The sequence below is a fragment of the Mytilus trossulus genome, chromosome 8 (genome assembly GCF_036588685.1).
Source record: "Mytilus trossulus isolate FHL-02 chromosome 8, PNRI_Mtr1.1.1.hap1, whole genome shotgun sequence".
Classification (NCBI taxonomy): domain Eukaryota; kingdom Metazoa; phylum Mollusca; class Bivalvia; order Mytilida; family Mytilidae; genus Mytilus; species Mytilus trossulus.
Window position 1 is genome coordinate 32,680,354 of NC_086380.1, and position 20,674 is coordinate 32,701,027.

At 33.3% G+C, this 20,674-nt stretch overlaps 1 protein-coding gene across 2 annotated transcripts; it reads right to left on the bottom strand.

Annotated features, from left to right (window-relative positions):
* Nucleotides 1–5,746: 5,746 nt before the first annotated feature.
* On the bottom strand, nt 5,747–20,120 carry LOC134680837 (mucin-2-like). Of its 2 annotated transcripts, none has more exons than XM_063540089.1 (9): nt 19,979–20,120; nt 11,184–17,000; nt 10,455–10,646; nt 9,972–10,172; nt 9,428–9,592; nt 8,242–8,591; nt 7,616–7,706; nt 7,115–7,197; nt 5,747–6,308 (listed from the first exon to the last, which is right to left on the bottom strand). In XM_063540089.1, the coding sequence occupies exons 2-9, from the start codon at nt 16,990–16,992 to the stop codon at nt 6,249–6,251; spliced, it is 6,951 nt and encodes a 2,316-aa protein (XP_063396159.1). In that variant the 5' UTR covers nt 16,993–17,000; nt 19,979–20,120; the 3' UTR covers nt 5,747–6,248. The 2 variants fall into 2 exon arrangements, with proteins under 2 accessions (XP_063396159.1, XP_063396158.1); XM_063540088.1 differs by having other exon boundaries at nt 8,242–8,603.
* Between the last annotated feature and the right edge of the window lie 554 nt (nt 20,121–20,674).

The following is a 20,674-nucleotide window of genomic DNA, read 5'->3' on the forward strand; positions in this document are numbered from 1 at the left end:
TCCCAAACATATATGAATTGTGCCGTGACAAAAATAGAATAAAAAAAGCAAAAATACGCGACCAAAAGAAAAACCACAGTCCAAAACAATAACCTTAAAAAATCTGAAATGGGCAATGTAAACAATAACAAAAGAGTAGGGGGATATCATGTCATCTGGAAGGGTACGAAGGGCCTACCCAACATGCAAGACCTGTCATGTTGCTAAAGCAAAAACAAAATAACTTTAAACTTCGTTTAGGAAGGCCACAATCGAGGAAAAACAGGTCCCAGTTCTTTTACTTTATTACCGTAAGCAAATACAGCTCTTTCAAATTACACAATATAAAAATCAAATAGACAATGTACAGCATAATATAACATTTATACATTAGTTATACAAACCAAAGGAAGAATAAAGGAGAGTATCATATAGAGACATATTTAACTACCAAAACATTTGGATAAATAACTATACGTGCGCTTTCAGATTTTTTATATATCTACATCTTATCTCGTTATTTTCAATTATAATCATATAATTATGTGGATTGCTTATCGACAAATGTGTTTTGATTGTTTTTCTGGTGACATCTGCTTTCATTTGTAAGCGATTTACAAGGAGATGAAATAAGACTAGACATATCAGTGTACTTGTTATTTTTATACATATCTATTTATATATTATACGAACAAATTGTATTCCGTGATGGCATGAATTATTACTGATGAGGTAATTACGTGGTTGTTAAATTTGATATATGTTTTTTGTGCTTCTTTGTTAAATATTTGTTTGTTTTTGTTCTGATTGAGATTGTGACATAATGGTGACTGTTGTACCCCTATTTTGACAATGTTACCTATACTGGCTGTGTTTTGTTCATGCATCGTTGTAAATATAATGGAATTTGATTTACGACTAGTGCTTTAAAACCAGATTCATTCAACCACATTCTACGAGAAATATGACAGTTGTTGTCCATTCGTGAGATGTGTTGTATCATTTGATTTCGCTATTTGATTAGGGACATTCCATTTTGAATATTCCTGATCATTCCTTGAAGATCAGTAATTTTGTGATTTTTATTTTTTCATTAATTTTCTGCTCAGTACATATGCAAATCATGACATAAAAGACGACTTTCGTTTTTCTTTTGTTGACGAAACACGAGTCTGATAGTTGAAAGTTTGATAGTTTATTAGAGAAAACTCAGCCGCAGAAGACTGCGGAACAGGATCATATTTATATACACAATATTAATTACAACATAGTTCATAATACAAACAGAAGACATTTTTAAATTACACATCTTCAGAAATAAGTTTGTGTTTATTACAGTTTTAAATTAGACAAGCAGCTTTTTTACCTTTTGAATAAAAATTGACAGCTTAGACAGCACATTACTATTACTATATTTAAGCATGCCAAGTATTTTTTTTCATTTGGATATTTTAGACAATATGGAGGTATGAACTTCCTTCTTAAATACTTAACTTCACAGTTGGTACATTTACATGTATAGTGGTATACATCTCCAAGACCAGCTTTACAGAGTGGACAAATCCTCTCATTTCGTGGTACATTTCTCCATCGGATATGTATTTCACATTAGTGATACAAATTTATAAATTGATAAAACAACTGAAAAAATATAAATAAACTAACCCTCTCTATCTCTCTCTCCACAAATCAATACCACCATTTATTATCAATGATCCATCCCTGGATCCTACTATCCTCCGTCCACGTCTTTTTAGTTCAAAATAGTACCATACCCAAGTCAATAACAAACATTTGATTAAAAGGTGATGAAAAATACTAACTACAACAATTAAGGGTCAGGAAAGTTAAGTGTACAAGTCATAATTCTTTATACAGTTATACCGTTTTGTTAGAACACTAATACAGATAGATTAATCATGTATTGTACGACCAACTTGATTTTCCTTATATTAATTTCGAATTTCAAAATGTTGATAGATAATATAACAAAAATATCGAACTCTGAGGAAAATTCAAAACGGAAATCACTTATCAAATGACAAATATCCAAACTCTAACACATCAAACGAATGAAAACGAACAGCAAGTGGATTTAAGTATTGTAGCAGATTTAGAAGTTAACCGATGTTTATGTCTATATAAAAACTGAGGGAATTGTACGAACGTCAAATAGAGACACACCTGGTACATAGATGTGACATGCCAAGTCGAAAAAAATAAAACATTTCCACAGAATCACTGCGTTATAAACTTTTGTATGTTTGCGTGTCCCATTGTATCAATATTAGAGCTATTGTTCTCTGTGGATTTTTTTCAATGGGAGTTTTATTTTTCCCAATGAAAAAACTATCATTCATCCATTTATTTATCTGAAAACGATGATTAACTTCCAGTTAGGAAAATGCACGTACCAATACTAGATAGGGACACACTACTGCGTTTGATAATGTCTATGCTTCAACGTCAAACTTATTTCTACTTTAATTGTTGTAATTTGTTGTTTAGTGTTTAACTATGTAGCAACATTTAAGTAGCGTCCGCATACGGAGTACTGTGGATTCATTATTATTCGTTGGATACCAATGTTCGTGGATTTCGTGGGAACAGTTGAACCACGAAATAAAATGTTCAACAAATGATAAATTTTCTCATGGCTTGTATGCAGACTTTGGCAAAACCACGAAATCAAATATCCACGAAAATAAATGAATCCACAGTATATATCTTTCAATTGATGCGATATTCTCGGGCTTGTATTTTCTTTCATGATTTCCTTGAAAGAGGTTTACTGCTCACACGATGCTATTAAACCCAGATGATTTAGGATATGTTCCATACGTCCTTAACTACAAATCCCTTTCCTTTTCACAAATGTGACCTACCGAATTGGATTTGTATAGTATGAGCAACACGACAGGTGCCACATGTGGAACAGGATTTGCTAACCCTTCCTCAGCACCTGCGATCACCCCCATTTTGATTGAGTTTCTATTGCTTAGTATTTAGTTTTCTATGTTGCTTCTTGTGTACTATTATTCGTTTGTATGTCTTTTTCTTTTTTAGACGTGGGGTTATCAGTCTTTTTTCAACTTATGAGTTTGACTGTTCCTCTTGTATCTTTAGCCCCTATATAATACTTTTTTAAATTTAATTTTAAAATTGAAGACTTTTTAACGTCACAAAAGGGTACTCCATGTGCCGCTATATAGATAATGTTCTTTTACAAAAAAAATATTTAACGTTAGAAAACTTGGTTGGTAGTTTCGATCTCGTTTAATTGTAATAAACAATACCGCTGATGCATATATTACTACTTCAGATTCTGACTTAGGTTAAGTTATTAGCAATTGTAGAACATTATGAAAGTTCATAATTTAAAAATTGATATATAATCTGTAAGCGAGAAGATTAATTCCCAAACGACCCTCATCATGTTCATTGTCAATATGAAGATGTAATAAATACATTCGCGGCACGGGCGGCATGATGTCGTACCAGCAGTTTTGTAGGTAATTACCATTATTTTTCTTATATTTAATAATTTGTTATTTTTTGTGTACTTTGTTATATATTACATCATTTATCGCATGCCTGTACTTGTTATATATCATATGTTCCTTTGTTTATCTACGGATCTTAAATAACTGAACTAAATTCTCGCAAAAAATTGCATCAAAAGTTACACTGAAAACGTTGTCATTATCTAAAGTAGTTGTTGCTTGACGTCAGACGATTAGTTATAACCGGAGACACAATTTAGCTGAATACACGTTGTTTTTACATACGTTTCATAACGGTTTAGAGGTTCATACATGTTTTTGTTAGTCTTGTATTTTTTGTTGTTTAAGTTTCTTGTGTACAACTTGGAGTTTATTATGGCGTTCATTATCCCTGAACTAGTATATATATTTGTTTAGGGGCCAGCTGAAGGACACTTCCGTTTCGGGAATTGTTGCTGCATTAAGACCTGTTGGTGACTTTCTGCTGTTGTCTGCTCTATGGTCGAGTTGTTGTCTCTTTGACATATTCCCAATTTCAATTCTTAATTTTATTCTATAGACACATGTCTAATTTTGAAGACAGGGTGTTTCTGTCTGGTTGTATATTGAATATTATGTCGTTGGGTCGTGATTACATCACATCTCCCTTCATTAATTAATAAATTGAAAAGGAACCTTGAAAAACGTCAATTATTATAACTTTGGGTAAAAATATTAAAACAGAGGCGGAAGGTACCAACAGCAAAGTCAAACTCAAACCGTATAGCGGGTTATTTTCGCGGGTGTACAATTTCGCGATTTTCATTAAACAAGGTATACGAAATATTTTAGCGGTTATTATTTTGGCGTATGAAAACTTTTATTAATACCTTTACATGTACACCTTAAATTTGGCGGAATTTATTTTGGCGATTTTCTTCTATCCGCGAAAATAAGCGAAAATTTACACCCCGCGAAAATAACCCGCTATACGGTATGTCAAAACAAACTGAGAATGCCACGAACAACTACCAACAGACAAATAACTGTCAACAAAACAAAGCATAGAAAATTAAAGACTGAGCAATACAAATCCCACCAATTCCTGGGAAAAATATCGATCACATGTGTCAACCGTCGTGTTGCGCATGAAAGTACATATCCGGAGATTAACGTAATTCGATGATTACCTTTTATCAAAAGAGGAAGGGATGGCGGTTACGATAATTGGAACATCCGTCGTCATCGGTGAAACAGATATTTGATTCGTGTTGGCGTTCGTAGAATAAGTCGAAGGTAGGACTTTAAATGGCACTTGTAACTCTGGGTTCAATAGCTTCTTTGTTAGAAGCAACCATCTATCAAGGAAATCTTAAGAAATTTAAGAAATGCTCAGGCCTTGAAGGCATAAAACTTTGCTCAGTGCTCGGAGCACAAAAATCATGCTTGAAACATGAAATCCAGCAATTTGATTGGTTGATTTTCGAGTCTGAGTACAAAAATCATGCTCGAAAGTTTTATGACCGTGAGGCCAGGATATCAACTGAAAGATAAATATTTCATATGCTGGCGCTGCTGGAATATTGCTACATATACATAGAAATGGAAAATCACAATTGGGAAGCCAAAATGTCACTTTTTTGTAAAAGTTTTGAAGGAAGTATGTAATGTTATTATCACGTGATGACAAATGGAGAACTTTTATGAATTATCTATATGAAAATTGTCATAGGTAAAGTCTATGTAATAATTCCTCCAATTTTTTACACGAATTACAAAGCTCATATAGCACAATACAGTGTCAATTAATAAGCATTTATTCAATAAAGGCAACAGCAGTATACCGCTGTTCGAAAATAATAAATCGAGTGGAGGAAAGATATCCAGGTTACAAACTAATACCGAGGGAAACACTTCAACGATTAGAGGAAAACAACGAAACTTCACAAACACTAAAGTGCAACAAATAAAATCCCTACTTAATATTTCATTTTCACCATATCATTCTGTGACTGATATATTCATACAGTTAAAAAAAAGTGACATGTATATAAGGAAAACATAAAATGACAATTTCTATAAATAAGATTCATCAGACGGAATGTTCTGACCGTGCTATTTGTGTGACAGCTAGGTAAGATGGGCCAGTAAATTAAGTTATTTTGTAGACTTTTCAACACTGATTAACATTATATCGTGAGTTTTTAACGTATACAAGTGGAATTTTAATTCAAAAACCACAAGTCTACATTAATTAAACAATAAAAAACATGTAAAATTCAAAATAGGCATGTAATACTGTTTTATTTGCATAAAAATGATAAAAAATGAGAAATGAAGTAACAACAATATATTATAAAATAACAATATAAAAAAAATTGCTTGTTCACGATATAATGTGCGGTCTTTCGGATATATGTAGTATACCGGGTAAAATGTTTGATGGGCATACACCAAACAGAGTTTCCGTGGACATATATAGTGATGTGATTAATATAAAATATCGAAAGGTGCATATATGATAATACGATAATCTACCTGCAGACTATTACTACTCGCGAAAATGCAAAACTTAATTCTGAATGGGACATTTTTTTCTCAGAAATAAGTGGTTGTTAAAATCTCTTAAATTCAGAAAACAAGAAAATCCAAATTCACTCGTTCTTGTCATATGAAATTCAATCAAATGTCATTCTACGTAAAACTGCTCAACTGTTGGTCCTAAGACTGTTATTCTATCACATAAATTAACAAAGAACCAGCTCCGTTAAAAATGTTTTAAGGATTTCACCGTTGTTTACGAGGTTTGTAAATATGTCTTGGAATACAACCACTAAATACTTCAATCTGGAAAATAGAATTAATACAAATGTCATTCAATATGTTTATTGCAAACATATGTAAAATTGTGTGAAACAAGGTTATTAATTTACATAAAAACAAATGCATCTCATCAACATAGGTATAAAATCATTCTGTCACGCAAATTGTACATGTATATCAGTACAAAAACATGCTTATGGAGATATGTCTCGTTGGCAATCATACCAAATTTTCTTTTTTATATTATTTAATATGACCGACAAGTCAATGTCTGTTTATAGCGTGCTAGTTCATACGACGATTTTATTCTGACTTCGAGCAGTCTAGTTTTTTTTCTCACTCCATATTGTCACGTGCTTAGTGGCCAATTGAGTAAGCTAGGAAAGCCTGATTCTTAACAGATGCTCACAAAATTTATAAGCACTTGTCCTCCCAAATGTCTCCCCTAAATAAAACCTTCATCATGACGATCATTTAAATTGCTTGCGTTTAAAATAATCGCAGACATAATAAAGGTCTCAAATGAAAATATGTACTGGAATATGAATTTAATATCTATTCTTATAACGCATTTAATTCAACTGGAACTTTACCAGGATTCTTCGAATCAAAGATATTTTATCGTGGAGAATAGATTAAGTACGTTTTAGAGAACTTGGCCTTAAACAATTCGTTCAAAACTTGTAAAATCAACAACACAATGTCTCTTTGATTGTGATTCTGTAAATTCAATCAACACACAGCTCCAGTCAAATCATATGTGTTTTCAAGTAAAGTAAGAACAGATTCTGCTGGTATAGAGATAAAATTGAAAATAACATTTAACTTACACTATCTATTAAACCTGTGTATCCTGAACCAGGTTTAGGACAACCACCTATTACAATAGCATTTGATCTTGTTTCTAGCATACCTGAAAATTAAGAATGATATCTAAAAACGTCTTGTTCCTTACACAAATAAACAATTTCATAAGTCATGTTTATTAAATTAATTTGAAACTATTTATAAACCGAGGACACAACACCCAGTTAGTCATTAATAGAAACCATTTACAGTTCCATCTGTGATATGATCAGGTGCATATTACATTCCGAAGTCGTCAATATATCAATGATTGATCCTGTAATGTTTTGTTACCCTTTCTCCAAGTTGCACATTTTCAAATGACTCTTTTCTATGTATATCACAAAAAGTTATGTCATTTTCATTTTGGCTTTCAGATATTCTTAGCTAAAATTTCATAACAATAAGAGTTATACCCATTCACAATTGGATTGTCATTTGAAGACATCTCAACACTCAGACGAATTAAAACTGAATCAACTTACCTCCCAACGGCTTTCTAGATCTATAACCATCTATTGACGCAACGAAACTGTTACCATCATACACATATGTTAAGTCATTCCAAGAGTATGGCTATAAAAATAAATAATTATTGCATTACAACTGTTACCATCATACACATAATTATGTTATGTCATTCAAAGAGTATGGCTTTAAAATAAATACATATAAGTGTTTTAGCTTTAAACTGAAGACAGAAGGACACAGTCCCAAAAAAAAGGGCATCAATATATAAAATGTGATAAAAAATTGATGTTAACAGATTTAAACGTTTATATTAAACAAATGTACAAATGTAATTGATTAAATGTGTTCAAGATATGACCGTTTATGCAATTGGAATAATAACATAAAAGTGATTAAACTAGAAACATATAAACAAAGCTATTGGCCTTTTCATCTAAGTACATAATGTCCTAAATATTCGTCTAGCAAAGTATAGCAATGCTCTTTTCTAATATAAATTGCAAAAAATTCAACCGATTTCATGCACACAAAAAAGGAAAAAAAAAGGTAAAAAAAATATCCCCAAAAACCAGATATTGGTATGGTAACGATTAGTTGCACACAACACGGGTACGTCATTATACATTTAAGTGTTACTTACATCGAAATGACTTGTGATAAATGTTCTTCTACTAAAACTGTTACTTTTGGCTACTAATTTCACTTTATGATTTTCTAATCCTATTGCAACTGTTGCAGTTCCCGTCATGCCACAGTTCGAAATCAAATTTCCCTTTTCTGTTGCTTTTGGATCCGGTTTGAATCGTAATCGAATGGCCAATTTCGTTCCAAGTTCTTTATTCATAAATCCCCACAGAGTTATGCGCCCATTTCCATTGAATTGTGCAGCTCCATCATTGATAACAACATTGTGTACATCGAACGCCATATTGGAACCTGACAACTCCTTGAATCCGTAGTTGAAATTCATATAGAAATCTGGCTGACATTCTGAATAAGAAACTAAAGTTTGAAAATCACTGACGTTTTTTGTTACCAATATTTTCCGGTTTGAAACGAAAACATCGAGCATAGAAATCGTGCACAACTGATTACGTCACAATATATTGATAAATAATTTCTAAAATCAAGGTCAACAGGAATTGAGGTATTATAAATGAATCCAATATTTCCCCGTTTTCAATTGCATAAATTGATACATGCTTCCCAACATCGAGTTAAGTCGAGCATTACATTGTCATGAATACCACGTGCAGTCATAGTTTTTGTATTCTAAACGGAAATAAAATATTGAATAGTAGTGCCAAACTTTGATATCAGCCAATCAAAACTAAGGTTTACAATGAAATATATATCTAATATAATTATACACGTATGGAAGAGGGACGAAAGATACCGAAAGAGACAGTCAAACTCATAGATTTTTTCCTCCATAATAAAAATTCTCAAAAATACAATGTTACTGATAGATTAGTCTTATTACTTTGCACGCATATTTTACTCCATACTGACTCTACACTTGAAATTAGCATTCCCTATGTTGATTCAATTTTTGTATTTAGAAAGCAGAACAACCATTTTTAAATTATCATCAAATTGTAGATGGGAAACGATGTGCTCCAATTCTGTATTTCTTCATTTTAAGGACATGCCCTTTATTTCTTATATTTATATTTAGCACCTCATTATTCCGTATTATTTCTTTTTTTATTACTTTCCTTAATTGTTATTTTGTTTTTTTGCCTTTTTATTTTGATTATTACTCTCTATTCTGCGAACCCCCTTTAAACCCTCCAAAATTTAACAGTTATTTTAATGATGCTCACCTCTCATTCTACGTCTACCACTACGCATCGGTCCTGATCCTCTTCTACATCCACACTGTCTTGCACTGAATACAGTTCCTTCTGGACAAGCTCGAATTCTTAATCCATTATATTCCAAAGTTAGATAACCGTGTGGATTGTATTCATCAGGTAAGAATTTACATGCTATAAGAAGAAAATGCCTTATTTCAGTCACAAAAACATAGCAATTTAATAAATATGTCAAACCATTTATTGTATGCTACAGTTTTCCCAAATATTGACCCATGTTCTCAAACCTGATTGATAAAATAGGCATAGACACTTCATCAAAAACACTTGGAAGTTATTTCGAAAACATATATAGAGATTGTAATAATACTAAGATGGACGTCATCCTTGAAATAGTAGTACCAGTTTTATGCACATTTCGACAATTAGTGTCTCTTCGGTTATGCTTGAGTACAAAAATGCATAGCACATTATTTTTTTGAGAAAAGGGTGAGATAACTGAATTGAATGGAACAGCTTCATTTTGTTCTATTGAAAATTAATAAAATCTTACCTTGAAATCGCATTCTATTTTCAATATCATAAGGGGTCAAACAGTTGTCCCGGCATGTTGGGTCCGGTACACACCCATAGTTGTTATAACGGTAGCCTTTCTCGCAACACATAGGAACAGATATTCCGTAGTCACAACGATAGTAAGAACGACATCCACCTGTTCTGTTGTATTGTACCATATCTATATCCAAACATGGATCTGAAAGTCAAACAAAAAATATTACATTCTAAGACATAACAAATTTTAAATCAACTTATACAGAAAATAAAATCTACCGGGGTATACACTGTATGCACTGTTATGTTACATTATATTATATTTAACCCCTCCATAGCATTTTTATAGCTCAATAAGTGTTTCGGTACTTATACATCCTCAGCTTTCAAATATGTGGCTCTAATCGTTCTTGATGAATGCATATATATTTTTGTATTTGTAATTGTAATCATAGCAACAAGTTACTTGTAAAATAATATTTACCATCATAACAAGGAACCTCTGCAGGTGGTCGACAAAGTACTTGGTCCTGATGCCAGAAATATCCGTAGGGACATTCTCTTTGCACCGCAACAACTTTTCCATCGGAATGGAAACATTGAACTAATTTATCGCAATACCCAGGATACTCAGCATAACCAATTCCGTCAATAAACATACTATTGCCACACAATGCTACAAGAAAATATTGTTGTGAAGATAACTTTTTTAAGATGTTTATGTTGACCTCAAATACAGCTCATTTTTAAATCATTTATGGTCTCACTGAAATCTTTTGAAATAATGAAAAGTGTTTTGAGATGATCAACTTTTGTGATAAAATCTTATTTTGTTTATAGCAGTATTTTTATATCTGTGATTTTTCGATATTTCTTATTTTTCATATGTTAAATGTTGTAGCATATACATTGAATGTGTTATAATATCGTTTTTAAAATGGTCATGCGTTTATGACGGGTAGATTTCTTATTTTGACATTAGTTACGAATTGATTTTGTTTTGATATTTGGTGTTCAAGCTATTTACCGTCCAAACTTATTTGAATTCGAATGGTTTTTTTTGGTTAAAAGAGAAGCTTGTTTGTTGTCTCATTGATTTGTACTCCAAATATACGTGTATATGACCTTTGATAAGGATGGTTCGATTGTTGTTGTATTATATCGTCCGAGATTGTATACATTCAAAATACTGACACATGATAAAACTACTTACTTTCTAAAGCTGGAGAACTGAATTCTGGTTCATATTCTCCCACTAGATTATGTTTTCTGTCTTGTTGTGTATTTTCAGCCCCTCTGGACATGTCAAATTTATTGCTCATCTGCTGTTGTCTTTGATGAATCTGCATACTTCTGTCATATAAATCCCTTGAGAGTTCGTTCGTTGTTTCCATTGTCCTCGTTGCTACTCTTGATGTTTTTTCAGGTTTTAACCCGGTCACTCTGACGTCGGTTGTTTCAAGTCTTCGCTTCAGTTGAGGTTTTTCGGGTCCTGTATCAGTGACGTATGTTTCTGGTAATGCAGTTTTTTGTGTTTCTTCAATTGTTGGTTTGTCACGTGGTTCAAGTGTTTGTTTTTCGGTCTGTTTTATTTCTGTAACAACTACTTCCGGATCTTTAATTGTCATTTGTTGTTCGGTTGCTTTACCTTGCATATTGTTTTTTACAAGTAAATCGGGGTTTTCGATTGTTGTATAGACAGGTTCAATACTTGCTTTCTCAGTTCCTTCAGTTTGTAGTACTGTGTTGATTTGTATTGGTTCAGTAGCCGTTGAATCAACAACTTCCTGTTTCTGCTCAACTAATCTACTTGCTGGTGCTATTTTAGCTGATTCGGTGTTAATATTTTGTTCATCAATTACTGGTACAGATTGTGATTCACTACCAATGAATGGTGATACTGTAGTGTTTATATCAGGTACAGTAGTGTCTGCTATTTTAGCCGATTCAGTATTTGTATTTTGTTCATCAATTATTGGTACTGATGGTGATTCACTACCAATGAATGGTGATACGGTAGTTTTTATATCAGATACAGTAGTGTCTGCTATTTTAGCTGATTCGGTGTTTATATTTTGTTCATCAATTATTGGTACAGATGGTGATTCACTACCAATGAATGGTGATACGGTAGTGTTTATATCAGGTACAGTAGTGTCTACTATTTTAGCTGATTCGGTGTTTATATTTTGTTCATCAATTACTGGTACAGATGGTGATTCACTACCAATTAATGGTGATACGGTAGTTTTTATATCAGGTACAGTAGTGTCTGCTATTTTTTCTGATTCAGTATTTATATTTTGTTCATCAATTACTGGTACTGATGGTGATTCACTACCAATGAATGGTGATACGGTAATTTTAATAACAGGTACAGTCGTGTCTGCTATTTTAGTTGATTCAGTATTTATATTTTGTTCATCAATTATTGGTACTGATGGTGATTCACTACCAATGAATGGTGATACGGTAGTTTTTATTTCAGGTAAGATAGTGTCTGTTATATTAGTTGATTCAGTTTTTATATTTTGTTCATCCAAAGTTAACGATTCACTAGCAATAGATGGTGATAAGGTAGTCGTTATCATAGGTTTAGTAGCGTCTGTATGTTTTGATGTTTCGAGTGGCAGGTCATACTTTTCTGTATTTGTAATACCTTTTATCTCATACTGTGGAGTTTCATCAATCTTCTTAACTGTTGTTGTCTCATCAGCTGCTGGTATGATATCTACTTTATCTGGTGTGGCGGAAAACACTAAATCGACATTAACTGTTTCTGGAGACAACTCTTTAATAACGACCCCATCGACATCTTTAGATATCACGGTATGATCAATTGATGGAGATCCTTCCACTAGAGGTTTGTTGTTAGATAGTAACTGTTCGTCGCCTATTTTAAAGCTGGTTGACTGCTCAGACATTGTCTGTTGACCTTCAGTTTCCATTGGGATTGTCGATTCAAGATTTGTAGTTTGGGTGAAGGATTTTTCCGAAATGTCCTTTTCCGCTGTGACCGGTATAATGCCGTCAGTTAATGTAGAAGTTTCTGACACCGTATCAGTTGCTTTATATTGTACCACAGGTACCTCTTTGATTAATACAGATGTGTCTGGCTGATCCAAACCTGTTTCAGTAGCAGTTTCGGATTGACTGGGCATATATACAACCACTCCCTCTTTACCTACGAGTTGATCTGAAGTCTGAACAGATTTTGTTTGATGACTTTTAGGTTGGCTTGACTTGTCTGTGAATGCCTCCTCAGTAACTTGCGAGACAGCAAGGGTATTTTGTAGATTTTCTTTAGTACCTCCAAGCAGATCAGATTGTTGTGAATCTACAGTTTTAGATTCAAGAGATTGACCCAAATTACTTACAGATGAAGTATCCGATTTATCCAAGGAATTTGTATGTATAACGCCAGAAGCTGCTACCTGTTCGCTTTTGAGTAAGTTGTCTTCATATAAGGTCGCTGGAATAACAATAGCCTCAACATTTTGAGACTTTGTAATTGTACCTTCAGGTACTGTTGCATCCAATGTTTGTGCCTGATCGATTGAAATAGACTTGCTATCCACAACTGCTTCAGGTTTTGTTGCCACAATGCTATCCAAAACTGTTTCGGTGTTTGTTGCTGCATTGCTATCAAAAACTGCATCAGCGTTTGTTGCAGCTTTGCTATCCACAACTGCTTCAGGTTTTGTTGCCACAATGCTATCCAAAACTGTTTCGGTGTTTGTTGCTGCATTGCTATCAAAAACTGCATCAGCGTTTGTTGCAGCTTTGCTATCCACAACTGCTTCAGGTTTTGTTGCCACAATGCTATCCAAAACTGTTTCGTTGTTTGTTGCTGCATTGCTATCAAAAACTGCATCAGCGTTTGTTGCAGTTTTGCTATCTACAACTGCTTCAGTCTTTTCTGCAACATTGCTATCCAAAATTGTTTCGGTGTTTGTTACTGGATTGATAACCAAAACTGCTTCAGTCTTTGTTGCTGTATTGCCATCCACAACTGATTCAGTGTTTGTTGTTGCCTTGCTATCTAAACCTGCATCAGTAGTTGCTGTCTTGCCCACTAAAACTTCTCCAGTGTGTGTTAGTGCCATGCTATCAAAAACTGCTTCAGCGTTTGTGGCTGCATTGCTATCCAAAAGTGCTTCAGTGTTTGTGACTGCTGTGTTATCGACAACTGCTTCAGTATTTGGTATCGTCTTGCTTTCCAAACCTAATTCAGTTTTTGGTGCTGTCATGCTATCTAAAACTGCGCCGGTATTTGCTGTTGACATGCTATCTAATACTGCTCCAGTGTCTGTTGCTGTATAACTATCCAAAACTGCTTCATTGTTAACTGCTGTCTTGCCATCTAACACTGCTTTGTTATTTTCTGCTGCCGTGTTATTCAAAACTGCTTCGTTGTTTGCTGCTGCTGTATTATCCAGAATTGTTTCAGTGTTTACTGCTGTCTTACGATCTAAAACTGCTTCATTGTTTACTGCTGTCTTACTATCTAAAACCGCTTCGTTATTTACTGCTGCCGTACTATCTAAAATTGATCCAGTGTTTGATGCTGTATTGCTATCCAAAACAGTTTCAGTGTTTGGTGATGTCTTGCTATCTAAAACTTCAATGTTTGTTGCTGCATTGTTATTTAAAACTACTTCAGTGTTTGGTGATGTCTTGCTATCTAAAACTGTTTCCGTGTTTGTTCCTGCGTTTTTATCCAAAACTACTTCAGTGTTTGGTGATGTCTTGCTATCTAAAACTGTTTCCGTGTTTGTTCCTGCGTTTTTATCCAAAACTACTTCAGTGTTTGGTGATGTCTTGCTATCTAAAACTGTTTCCGTGTTTGTTGCTGCTTTTTTGTCCAAAACTACTTCAGTGTTTGGTGATGTCTTGCTATCTAAAACTGTTTCCGTGTTTGATCCTGCGTTTTTATCCAAAACTACTTCAGTGTTTGGTGATGTCTTGCTATCCAAATCTTCTTCAGTGTTTGTTGCTGCTTTGTTATCTAATACTGCTTCTGTGTTTGTTGCTGCATTGGTATCAAATACTGCTTCAGTGTTTGTTACTACATTACTATGAGGAATAGCTGTAGGTACATTCTCATTCAAACTGGCCCCTTCATTCACTGGTATGTGATCATTTAAAGAAGGGTTTTCCTCTATTGCTCCTTCTCTGGTAATACTTTGTACAGCATTTGCTGGCAAGTCTTCAAGTGGCATTGGAATAGATAATCCACCAGGCGCGATCGGAGCTCCTCCAACCGCCTTATCAGTTAACTGTTGTTCACTGATTGTTTGTTCTATCACGTCACTTACTATTGTCGTATCTTTATTCGGTTCTTGTACAACAGGTCCGCTTATTTCAGGTACACTGATTTTTTCAGAGGTTATAGATTGATCAATCACGCCTTTGTCCAATGTTGTATCTTTATTTGATTCTTCTAAAACAGTTCCACTTGATCGAGGTGCACTGATTGTTTCGAAGGTTTTAGATTGATCTATCAAGTCTTTGACCACTGGCTCTTTGTTAGTTCCAAATGGAGCGGCAATGTAGGTTTCAGGGGTTTTAGATGATTCATTAACGTCATTTGCTAATTGTGTATCCTTGATAGGTCCCTCAATAGGGAAATCAATGTATGTTTGGTTGTTCATTTCAGAGGTTCCCGAATTTACACTGCCCGTTGCCTTTGTGATTTCATTATTTTTCGAAACGGTTCCGGTAGTTGTTCTTTCTGTTTCACTACCAGTGGCTATTAATTCTGTCAAAACCTTATTTTCAACATTATTTCCTTCGATCGGATTTGTTTGCATTTCAGTCGTAGCTAATTCATTAGTGAATGCAGGTACATCTTTGGGTATATTCTGTTCATTATCTGACCTCGAAGGCTTGTTAGAATCGACAATGGATGAATCTGTTAAAGTCCCCGAATGTTTTGCAATGTTTGTCGCAAATAACATTTCTGTTACGGGTTCCTCAAGTGCTGTTCCTTTTAATGGTTCAAATGCTTTTGAGTCTACAGCTTGACTGATAAAAGACTTATCTGATTGTTCTGTATTTGATGTTGCTGGAATGCCTACCTCTGTTTTAATTGTACCATCTATAGGAATACCAACCACTTGAGGGTTGGTTTGAATTGTTGGTGTCTGTACAGATTCTGTGGTCGTCAAAGGAATTGGTGGAACTTCATTGTTAATTCTTTTGACATCAACGAGATATTCTGGACGTACATCAACCAGTTCGGATTTGCTGGTGACCTTTTCGTCTGTTGTCTTTTGTTCCTTATCACCCAAAAATTTCAAAGAATAAGTGTTATCCTGAGCAGCTACAATATTTTCTCTTGGAACAGGTTCCATAATAATATAATTATTATCAGTATTTATATTGGAATCAACCCTTGACCCTGAACTTGCTCTACGGAAGTGTGACATCGGTATTTTGATACCAGTAGATAAACCAGTTTGTTTTGATAACCGAGACTGGTTGTCTTTTATAGCATGGGGTGAGTTATGATTCAGTTCAATTATTTGAGTTTCAGGTATAACTACTGGAGCATTAAGAACTTTTGGATTACTATCTAGTACATCCATATTTACGGGTGTATACGGCACAGGAACAGCTGGTATTTCGTTGGCAGACTGTTCTATCTTTGAATTTGTCGCTTTGTCCGTATTGGTTTCAGTTTCTTTATAATGGAATGTTCCAGTGTCCATCTTGCCTAAAGAAAGAGATGGTTGCTTCTCACTGGCGCTAAACCCTGATTCTCTCATATTGTGTTGTTTCCGTCTTTGTGTAGGTTCTGTCTGTGATTGAGAGCTAACAGTACTTCCTGGGGTCGACGTGTTAGGGTCGGCAGTAGGTGTAGGCTGTGGCTCTGCCCATCCAGTTACCGGGTTAATGTCATTTGTAAGAGTGTCCCATGATTTTCCTTGAACTTGACCTTCACCTTGAACTAGACCTTCACCTTGACCAGATGTTTTGGTACTGAACGACACCAGCAGAAGAACAGGAATCACAATCATAGTGATGTCTACAACATAAAAAGAAATTTCATATAGTTACGACAAAATAACATGTTAAGAGAAAAAAAATGAAACTCTGCAATATTGACTTAGTTTTTTACCCTGAACATTGAGTGAATGAATGTCTGTTTTCTAAACATATTGATCATCCCCTATCATCTTCATTTTCATTTTAAATAGCAATGCGAAATGACAAGAGGATTTATCAAGGCGGAAGTAGTTTTCGATGGTTAAATCTCGAAAATCTATTAGGAAGAAACAAATCAAGGTAACATTTACAGACTTATGAGTTGCGTGCACTTTAAGGTAGTTAAAAAGGATTGTTTAGTACCATGATGACTCGTTCGAGTATGCCATACTTAAAAAGTGGATGGTATTTTAGCTACGAAAGGGATATATTCTGGTCAAGAAAGTAACATATTTTAGCTACGAAAGGGATATATTCTGGTCAAGAAAGTAACATATTTTAGCTACGAAAGGGATATATTCTGGTCAAAAAAGTAACATATTTTAGCTACGAAATGGAACTTTTTCTGTAAATATTTTATTAGTATTGAGATAAACATACTTGAAATGGATGTACACCTTGAATATTGCTTACATATTATGAAAATCTAAGAAAGAAAATTCGAAGTAACCGACAATCACAATCAATTTGTGTTAGTCAAGATGATACACTGACTTTATTGTACACATTGTTCCTATTAAGTATTAAGTGTTTTTTTTCTTCTGATAAACACCGCGTATATCAAGCAAAACAACTACTTTGTCAATTCCATAATTAAATTCACGAAGACCTCATGTGTATGCTTAACATAGATTGGTTCTTTCGTAAACTATTATTTGTTCCTTTCTAGAAAGAAACATTTGTATGAACATTGGCCTTTTTCATGAAATAAAGTTGTATAAAGTTTAGAATAAGGAAAACTTGAGTTATAACGTTTGGTATACCATTTTCTACATTTGAAAATGCCTCTACCAAGTAAGGAATATGACAGTTTTCCATTCGTTTGATGTGTTTTATCCTTTGATTTTGCCATTTCATTAGGGACTTTCCGTTTTGATTTTTCCTAGGAATTCAGTATTTTTGTGATTTTTACTTTTTTTGTATTGTACCAAATACAGATGAGATGTAACTGCATGTACTTTTAAAGCTTTTTGAGGATTTAGTTGTTTGAAAAATAACACAAATGATGAACACGGGCACGAAGAATAACACGTAATGTAATGTAAAAAGTATACCTTAATTGTCAGATTATTTAACAGTATCCTAACTGTTTTTACTTATGTACAAATTTAACAATTTTTTTCAACATTGATCTGTGTCCACACTTGTTAGTAGAACTAATAAAACAACAGGTAAGATCAAAACAAATGTCGTCAGGTCAATTTTTTAAATCATCGACGCTAAAAAAAAAAAGCCTAAATAGTGTACTTTTGTCAGCTTGAAAGAGTTAGTTGAAATCGACACAATTGATAAATACAACATAAGATGTCAAAGTGTAATCTACAACAGACGTGTATGCAATATATTTTTCTCTAAATCCCATTGAAACTATAAAAGTAGTTCCGGTCCCTCTGCCTTTTGATCCCGATCATTGTAAAAAGAGAAATTAGAACAATAGAAAAACTGACCTTTTTAATCACATCTTTATGGATAACAATTACAAAAGTAGAATTAAAACGATTATAAACATACCCGTCTCATTTTATTTTTTTGCATTTACAAAACCCAAACTATATGAATTGATAAACCCCGGGCCCGTATTTAAGGGGTTTTGGTGATTTATAACGGCCTTATTATTTTTCGTTTAATATATTGTCAGGGATCAGGCCATATTTTTTTTTTATTTTGTCACATATTTTGCAATGTCTTGCCGTTGATAAATAATTACACAAAAAACGTCCATATGTTTGTGATATTATGCCGTTATAAGTATGACCAGTTTATGATATTTAATTGATAGCCATGCTGTAGAAGTATTTTAGTAATGAAAGTACTAAGCTCTTATAAATATGTGATTGATATCAGAATTGACCTCTGTTGGAATAACATGACTGACTTTTACATTGTTTTATAACATTTTGGCTACTCTCAATTTAGAGAAATCTTTTATTAATAGTGCTGTATTTTTTAATTATTTTTTTTATATATAAAACTGATATCTTAAAGTTCACAGCAAGGTATTCTCTAACCGTAGCATAGACGTTTATTTGCAAAGATAATTTCTCTGATGGGATGAGTTTTTTTTTGTTTTTAATAAAAGAATACTTCGCCTAGTTCATCATTTAAATAAATATGTTAAAAGTTAGGACACAACGTGTTACCCTGTCTTAGTACGCATCTGTTTTTATTTTGCTTTCGGTTATTATATATGTTTTGTTGTGACAAGTTGATCTAAACAAAAAATATAATTAAACGATTACAAAATGTGTTATATTTAATTTGTTCTTAATAAAATATAGAATATTTCTTATATTTTTTGAATCAAATAAGAGAATGTTTTTTGTTAGTGCTGAATTCTTTATAAAACTGAGATTCGGAAGTCCACAGCAAGATGGTCTCTAATCGTAGCATGGATGTTTTATTTGCAAAGATAATGTCTTTCATGAGATAAGTTAAGTTAATGATTTTAAGATAGAAGAAACCTTTGCGTAGTTCATCTCTAAATGTCAATTAAAATGTGTTAAAAGTTAGGACATAATGGGTCGCCCTGTCTCATTACATATCTATTCTATCTTACTTTAGGTTATTATTTATTTGTTGTTGTGACAACTTGATCTAAATACAAAACATATAATGAAACGATTTCAGAATTTTTCATACTTGATGTTAACGTTAGAGAATTTCCTATATTTTTGTTCGTCTTTTTATTTTATAATTTTTCTGATTTTATGGGTAGTTTTCGTTTGATAATTTATATATTGATTTGAATAATTAAACATAAAAAATAATCTTAAAATTTTGTGAAAAAGGAATACTCACCCAGTTTGATTTGCTTTACATCCACGAATGTGACCTGCTATCTGTATTGAGCCGTTGGAAAAGAAGACTATGTCACTAAGTAATTGACAAATCGTACCCTGGAATGATGACCTTATGTAAACAGACAAACACAAAACTTGTGTCAATTAATGCATTAGCGTGCGCTAGTTGACATAAATTTGACGGCTTCATGATGACATTTTAATTATATTAAAAAAAAATAATTAAAACACGACATCGCTTCAAATTAATTCTCATTTAAAAATATGATTACGAGGTTAGCATGCATATAATTATAGAATTATTTGTGGTTTATATTTACCATACTTTGTCACTGCCAGTTTAAGAGCAAATTAACAACTCTTTATTGTCTCTGAACTAAACATTAACAATTGCACATTTCCTTAAGAGGAAATAATGGAGACTTTACTCAATGAAAACATATATTTCTTTGATAAATGTTGCATCATGCATGATTTAGTTGCTACGTTGCAGACCATTGCTGGTTTCGTCTGTTTTCTGCCCTTTGGTCTGACTGTTGGTTCTTTGACATACTCCCCATTTCCATTCTCAATTTAATGTTTAGAGTATACATAAGAAAATATATATTCATATATAACGATAGGATCATTTAAGAACAAAATATGATGGAGATGAAGTTGCAAATAAAATCTTTTCAAGCTTTGACAATTGATA

Bases quoted from the DNA above. Each gene is read 5' to 3' on its own strand.
- LOC134680837 (XM_063540088.1), bottom strand. From the start codon at position 16,992: ATGATTGTGATTCCTGTTCTTCTGCTGGTGTCGTTCAGTACCAAAACA. The intron at 9,593-9,971 runs GTAAGATTTTAT...TTCTTCTTATAG, and splicing joins AAATAGAATGCGATTTCAAG to CATGTAAATTCTTACCTGAT. The intron at 8,604-9,427 runs GTGAGCATCATT...TTCAAACTTTAG, and splicing joins TGGTAGACGTAGAATGAGAG to TTTCTTATTCAGAATGTCAG.